At 50.1% G+C, this 7,845-nt stretch overlaps 1 protein-coding gene across 1 annotated transcript; it reads left to right on the top strand.

Annotated features, from left to right (window-relative positions):
- Window positions 1-830: 830 nt before the first annotated feature.
- On the top strand, window positions 831-4,208 carry LOC121165001 (nuclear envelope pore membrane protein POM 121-like). The gene is given in 4 exon segments (XM_040993379.1): window positions 831-1,056; window positions 1,059-1,856; window positions 2,151-2,347; window positions 2,961-4,208. Coding segments are annotated over 4 exon segments (2,469 nt in total).
- The last annotated feature ends 3,637 nt before the right edge of the window (window positions 4,209-7,845 follow it).

Below are 7,845 nucleotides of genomic sequence, written 5' to 3'. Positions count from 1 at the left end.
GCGGGCTCTTCCAGAAAGCAGAATGCAGACCCAAGATCACTTGCCTTTTTCCATACCCCTTTAAATATAGGGTTATTCATGCTTTTACATACATATCCCAGGAAAACAAAAACCAGCCATGCTTCAATGCATACAACTTGTGTTACGTTGTTGCAGTACCTCCACCTTCATCTCCTTATTTTTTTTTTAAAGATTTATTTTTATTATTTTTTTTTTCATTGGAAAGGCGGATATACAGAGAGGAGAGACAGAGAGGAAGATCTTCCGTCCGATGATTCACTCCCCAAGTGAGCACAACGGGCCGATACTATGCCGATCCGAAGCCAGGAGCCTCTTCCGGGTCTCCCACGTGGGTGCAGGTTCCCAAAGCTTTGGGCCGTCCTCGACTGCTTTCCCAGGCCACAAGCAGGGAGCTGGAAGGGAAGCGGGGCTGCCGGGATTAGAACCGGCGCCCATATGGGATCCCGGGGGTGCAAGGCGAGGACCTTTAACCACTTGCGCCACCGCGCCGGGCCCCACCTTCATCTCCTTATTCTTTAACAAGATCATATCCTTTAATTAAAAACAAGACCAAAAAAATCTGTGAACTCCACTGAGGAAAAGCTTTGCACGAATGATCCTTCTAGATTCAGGTCTTCTGCAGGATGACTTGGGGCGTCCCCACCCAGTCAAACGCCTCGCGTCCCCTGACTTGAACTCCTGGTACTAAGCTTTTTGTGTTCGTCTTGTTGCACCTATTCAACAGGAGGCGTTGTTCCTGACCACGAGGTTCTTGCCCTGGAATCATCCCTCAATGTTCAGAACACAGGCACCAGAGCACCACATGCCAGATGGAGGCCGGCAGCGATGGGCACACGAGGCTGCTGGACCTCGAGCAATCTCCAGGACCGCGTGGGAACCTAGCCACGAGCCCCCCCACGGGTTCTCGCGTCACACTCAGTTCGTTGGAACACGCGCTCCAACGAACATTGCCCACTTCGCATCTGGCAAAGTTGGCAGTGAATCGAAAACTCCTAGAGCCGCTGACTCTATTCGAAGGACCTGACCCCTTTGAATTGCCCTTATGGGCAGTTACCTGGGCAGGGCCGGCCCACCGCAGCCGGCCGGCACCCAGGAGGTTCGGGACGGGTGGGAAAAGACCAGCCGCCACCCAGCAGCCCGCTCGCCACCGCCTGCTGCCCCAACCCATCACACACTCTACTTTCGCCCTCCTAGCACTTTTCACCCGCGCTCCGGGAGCTCTTCCCCATGGGACCTGGAAGCTACTTCAGAGCGCTTTATAATAACACCTAGAAGGCACTATCCGATCCAGCAGACCCGGAACCCGCTTGTGAGGGTTCTTCCCTCTGTGAGCTGGGATGGTAGTCCAAAGAAGGCTGTGCTCTCTGCTCGAAATTCCAAAATGGTGTGTGGTTCCGGCACCGTGAGGATCGCGCCTCCCCACAGCAAACTGATGCATTCTTTAACGTCAGATCGGATCATCTGCTCAGCGCTGCCCTCGTCCTCAGCCATGGTCACAAAGAAAAACGACGCTGAACTGAATATCCTCCAAGAGAGGAAGAAAAGGACCCTGGACGAAGAAGACCGGATATTCCTGAGTGGTCTGGAGAATAAAAGAAGGCGCCCTGATAACCTAGGCAGTGGATTCTCAACATTGGAGTCCCAGGCAGCCAATGAGGTTGTTGCTGCTCTGGCGCCTGAAGCTGAGTCTCTGACGAAAGGACTCGATTCCCAGAATTCGGATGAGCTCTTGAGTAAGATGAGTGTGTGCCCCTCTTTTGTGGCTACTAAGTACACGGCAGGCATCCCCAGTTTTGGCCACAATGCCATTACCAGCTCCTACAGTTCCACCCGTGGCCTCCGAGGCCTCCAGCAGCCACGAAAGAGGACTGGTCCCCCTTCATCCTCCTCCTGTAGCTCTTCTTCATCCCAGCTGCAGGTGCCAAGGAGGCCCGGAAAGAAAGCAAAGGACCAGGAGCCCTGCTCTCCTTCTGGTTCCACACCTGCACTGGTCACCAACAGCGAGTCGCAAGGAAAACCGGCGGCAGATCCAGCCAGTAAGAAGACAGAAAATAGGTCCCGGTCTCCGAGCCCACCTGACAGCTCTAGGCCGCGGAAACGCAAGGTTCAGCTGCTGCACTGCAGGCGAGGGGAACCGCTGACCCTACCTCCAGGGCCACAGTTGGGCTATCCCATCAGTGTGGAGGAGTACAACAGGGAAAAGAGAGCTGCCTTCCAATGGCTTAACAGGTTCTTGGAGGCCAAGCCGGAGGATGCAGCGAGCCCTGCTGCCATGGAGAAGCTGCCTGTTACTCTGGCTCCAACTGTGGTCGGGAGTGCATCTGCGGTAGCCACATTCCCGGCTCCCAGCACTAGGCTACCATTAGAGACCCCGAAGGCACAGAGTTCTTCGGGCCTCCCAGGCTTCCCAACCTCTGCTGGGGCAGTGACCACCATGGCCCCCTCACTTGAAAAGACATCTGGCCTGGCTCCTATTACCATTTCTCAACCAGGGCCCCTTCCAGGTAAATTTTCATATTTTATACCCACAGTTATTCCTGATGGTAGTCACTGATACCTGTTAAGTCCCCTCCAGCTGCTCAGGCTCAGACAACTGCTAAAGCCTCATCCTCATCTGCCCGGTCCCTTGTCCCTGCTACTGTGGAGCTCTGCTCAGGTCCCTTGTCCCTACTACTGTGGAGCTTTGCTCAGCACTGCCTTCTCTCTCTTCTCTCTCCCCCACAGCTCCAGCTGGGCTCTCAGCACCCTGCAGGTTCAAGTCCATCCTTGAAGTTCCAGCTGAAAGTGAGAATGGAGGACCCCTGCTGTCTGACCGTGATGTCACAACCACAGCATCTTCTAAGACCTTGACCAGCACTTCCACCCCAACTGTCATGCCTAACTGCGGTATCCCAGGTCCACCTGCACCCATGCCCTTGGCCACTCCCTTCCCCTTCCAGCATACTCCAAACCCAGCTTCAATTGTCCCTGCCTTCCCTGGACTAGCCACTGCCACCTCCCAGGTGGCCTCTGTCACCACAGCCAGTACCACCACAGACTCAGCTTCAAAGTCTGCTTTTGGCTTTGGTGTCATGGGTGTGCCCAGCATCCTGAGCGGTGAGACTGGTACCACTGCCTCCTCTACAGCACCGCCTTTCCTCTTTGGAGCTCCCCCTACCTCAGGAGCTAGTTTTACCCCAGCTGAGGGCTCCACATTCCAATTTGGCAAGCCTCCTACCATGCCAGCCTCAGCCACAGTCACCACCTTTGGACAGTCCTCCAGTGCTGCTCACATGGCCGACAGCAGCACTGCCCACTTTAACGGTTCAGGTAGTGCCCTCACAAACTCAGTCCCCATAACCACTGGGCAGCCTCCACTGAAGTTTGGTAATGTGGCCCCTGCAACATTCAATATGTCCTTTGGCTCAAGTGCCAAGCCCACTAGTCAACCACAGCCCACGTTTGGGGCCATGGATGGGCAACGACAGGGGGCTGCCAAGCCAGCCCTTGCCCAAAACTTTGGTAGCTCTTTCACACTGGGGAACCTGGCAGCCCCAGCTCCAAAGGTAAAATCAGTGCTGGCCCCCACTCAGCCAGTGGCTGGCAGTACCCCACAGTTGCCTCTTGGTGGTTTGAAATCTACAACTGTTGCCTTCGGTGCCACAGCAAACAGCCAGTCAGCCACTGGCAGCACCAAAGCAGGCTTCTCCATTGGTACAGCCACCATGTCTGCCTTTGGGGCTACCACCCAAACTACCTGCAGTGGGACCAATGGCACACCCTTCACATTTGGGGGATCAGCACCCCTCCCTGGCAGTGGAGGCTTCAGGCTCAGTACGGCCACTCAGGTCACCAGCTCCCCCTCTGAAGCATTCAGCTTGAGGGCGAAGCAGAGTGGGAGTGCAGGAGCTACCACCTCCTTTGGAGGGACTGTGAGTCAGAAGAGCCAGGGCGCATCCAGTCAGGACCCAGCAGCCTTCAACGTAGCCAGCAAGCCTGTATTTGGAGGCACCTCCACACTCACCCTTGCTCAAAACACTCCTACCTCAGGAAAAGGCAGAGGGATGTCCTCACGACCCACCCAAGGCTTCGCTGCAATTGGATCTTTCAAGTCTGAGACCCCTTCATTCTGCATTGGTGCAGCATCCAAAAGCCCACGGCCTCAGCAGCGATTGCAGGCTCGAAGGCGGCAGCCTCGCAGGATATAGATGTTATCTCTTGCTTTTGCTCCCTGATCCTGCTCCCCGACCCCCTGTCCAAGTTTGCACCTTGGTCCCTTGACCAAGCGCAACCACAAGGGTTGTAATGACGGTGGTTGGTCCCTTTCACTCCTCCTCGAGGGAGAGACCTCAAGAAAAGGGGCCCTCAGGTGGCAAGGCACAGGCCCGAGGCCTTTGCCTAGAGAGATGCACTGGACAGACTGGGGAAGCGAAAGAATTCCCATTCTTGTTTGATGTGGAAGCAACCACAGTGAGGCCAGCTCCTTGCTGCATTTCCCCTCAACCATCTTTATGGGATGGCCTGAGGCACAGCCCACTGGGCTCTCCATGCACATTTGATAGGGTGATAAATGATCCTGGAAGTTTGATTTTGCAAGTCTTAGCTGCAGTAAGTGGTTCTCTTCCTTTGGTCCCTTTACTGGAACCTGGCAGATCTAAGGGAGAGGCATTTTGCTCTAGGAGAAACTCTCAGAGAAGGCAGGTTGCCCACAGCTGTTGTCCACAGCCTTCTTTCCCACCTACTCATTGACCTCAGTGGGCTGGGTCGCCCTCTTATTGCTAGGCTGCCTTCATAGCGCTCCTGTCCACTCCCTTTGGGAGACTGGAGGAAGGAGTGCACACATGGTGGCATGCTGGCAGTGCCTACCTTCACTCTTGTGTCTTTTCTGGAGCCTAGCCAATGGAATACAGAAGTAGCACTACATTATAGCTACAGGTACTGAATTCTGAATCTTCCAGAGGGAAACAAAAGCCTCTTCCTTCTACTATTTTTCCCCCTTGTCAGACCTCATTATAGGTGAGGTCTTTCCTTTTCTGTGTTAGTAAACCCAAATCCATGGGCCATATTTTAAAATTGTATCTTCGTTCTTTTGCTTAAACAGAAGCCTCTCCACCCCTTCTCCCTTTCTTCCTTTATTCCTAAACCACATACCCTAGGCCCAAGAACCTTGTTGCCATCCTTACTCCCTTTGAGAGAAATATTAACCCATGTGTTTAAAAAGAAAAAATAAAATTTTAAAAACAAAATATAAATGTGTTTTTGTATTTAAGATTTAAAAAAAAAAACATGCTAGAAAATCAATGTGTTCTTTTTAACTAGTCCCAAGGAAAATATTAGACAATGCACAGTAAACTTCTCAACAGCTCTGCTTTCTAAACAGCATTTTCACCACTGCTAAAATTTAAACATTGTTTCTAGGTGAGTAAAAGTTAGGTTCCGAAGCACATTTTCCACAGCCTATTCTGAACATCATGGGGACTTGGGCTAAAGAAAGAGTAAAACAAGATATTTTGCAAACCTACATAACCAATCTTACTTTTACAAGGTTGTATTCCCAGTGGAAGGGAAACAGATAACACTGAGTATTGATCAAGGCATGAATTACCAGCAGGAAATAGGTTTTCAAACTGGGTGCCAAAGATTGGCTATCAACACTATTTTGCAAGTCTCTAGAGTTCTCACTCTAAAAATCAGTATTAGTATGCAGCCATATACTTAAAGGACTTCAAATTCATCGGATATCTGGGGCCTGTGTTGTGGCATTGTGGGAAAATCCGCTGTTTGTGGTGATGACATTCCATACAGGTGCCAGTTCAGGTCCTGGCTGCCGCACTTGTGACCCAGCTCCCTGCTGAAGTGCTGGGAAGGAAGGAGAAGGTGGGCCAAGTACTTGGGCTACTCCTGTGAGAGAACCGGAACCTAGCCCTGGCCATTGCAGCCATTTGGGGAGTGAGACAACAGATGGAAGATCTTTCATTCTCTCTTTTTCCCTAACTCCGTAAATCATTAAAAAGATCAACCAGATTTCTAGTAAGATTAAAGAAGACAATGATTATTTCTTTACAAAGTAAGCACCCTGTCTCTATACTTGTTAATCATTTTCAATAGACTTTGTGAATCATGCTGTTGGTTAGGTAAGGTTGCCTCTTCCTTCACTGAAGGAAACCTCTACTCAGCATACTGCAGGGAAATCACAATCTTCGGTGTTTAATAAATGCTTCACAAAATAAATGGAGATGGTGATGTACCTGGAGTCAGATGGTCAGTGAGTATTAATTGAGCATGCACAACCAAAGTTGGCATGGGCATTAAAGATGAGAATCGATTGTCTGCCCACTGGGAACCTTACCCTAACAGAGACCTGCCCCCTCTCTTCCTCAGCAGCTAGCAGAGTAGTTCAACACATAAGTCTTTGCATGATCCACTTGTAAATACTCCCCGTTCCACAGAGTTTGGAGCTAAAAGCTTCCAAAATTAGTAGTCACACAGGTGATACCCTCCTTGGTTGTTGGCCACTGCCAGTGAAACCCATGTTCAATCCTCTGGGTAAGGCCAGCAAGATGGGCAGGAAGGTTTTGTTTAAAAAAAAAAAGTCTGGGGGTCTAGCAAAAGCCTTACAAGTCCCCAGATCTACACTACCAGTTGATGAGGCTTATTCATAAGAACAAACCCAGGGAGCAGGCGTTTAGTTTATAGGTTAAGATGGCTGTGCCTGTCCGGGGAGTATGTGCCCAGGCTCCAACAAGGCTCACACACTTATAACCCTCTTTCCTTTAGGAGAGGGAGAGACTGTAAACTTTAAGGGGAATACCAAAGGAGTTTCAGAGTAACTCACAAGGTTTGGAGAACACACAAAAGCCTGGAAACAAAGAATGTTTGTCCTGAAGAATCAATGGATTATAAATGAGTCCCTTGTAGTAGTCAATGGGAGTGAAATAGAAGATCACGGTGTGTGAGGTAAAGTCGGGGTGGGTTTAGCTCATACAGGTTAAGGGTTAGAGACAGTTGTTTTTCCTGGCACAGATAATTTTGCAGAAAGCTTCTCAGTTTGCTGAGTCAAAAGGGTCTGTAACAAGGGAAGGACAAAGGGACCTTCTTTCCAACAGGGGTTCTAAAGCTTCTTACCACATCAAGGTGCCAGTATTGGGGGTATCTCTTTATGAACCCCAATAATATTGTTTCTGACAGATGTTCAGAGTGGTTAAGTCTAATGGAGAGAACTACTGATCTAATTAACTGTTCAGTAACACCAGATGTATTCACATATTTTTCCACCTTGATAGCCTGCACCATTAATAATATAATGAAGGGCAAACAGTTGTTGGGACAGCTAAGATGCCATTTGCAAGGACCAACAACAGGCTAATCTTCCACCTCCAAACACCAGCATCACATCTGAGTGTTGGTTTATGTCCCAGCAGCCCTACTTTTGATCCAGCTCTCTGCTTGTGGCCTGAAAAAACCATGGGAGGAAGGCCAGAAGCCTTGGGATCATGCACCCACATGAGAGACCAGGAAGAGGCTCCTGTCTTCAGACTAGCTCAGCTTTGGCCACTGAGACCACTTGGGGAATGAACTAGCAGAAGGAAGACCCATCTGCCTCTCTTTCTCTCTGTAAATGCACCTTCTCAATAAACACACACACACACACACACACACACACACACACACACACACACATACACACACACACACCCCTCAAAAAATAAATAAATAAATAAATAAATAAAACCAAATGGAGTGCATAGGCTTGAGAGACAGCTTTGCACCTGATTCTAGCTTAATAATGGCCAACTTAAGAAGAAGGTGATGACCCAAATAGTTTAGTCCCCTGCCACAGATGTG

The sequence above is a fragment of the Ochotona curzoniae genome, unplaced genomic scaffold (assembly GCF_017591425.1).
Source record: "Ochotona curzoniae isolate NIBS_2020 unplaced genomic scaffold, NIBS_Ocur_1.0 contig_883, whole genome shotgun sequence".
Lineage (NCBI taxonomy): Eukaryota > Metazoa > Chordata > Mammalia > Lagomorpha > Ochotonidae > Ochotona > Ochotona curzoniae.
The sequence above is the reverse complement of the archived record's forward strand: the minus strand, read 5'-3'. Positions and strand labels throughout refer to the sequence as shown.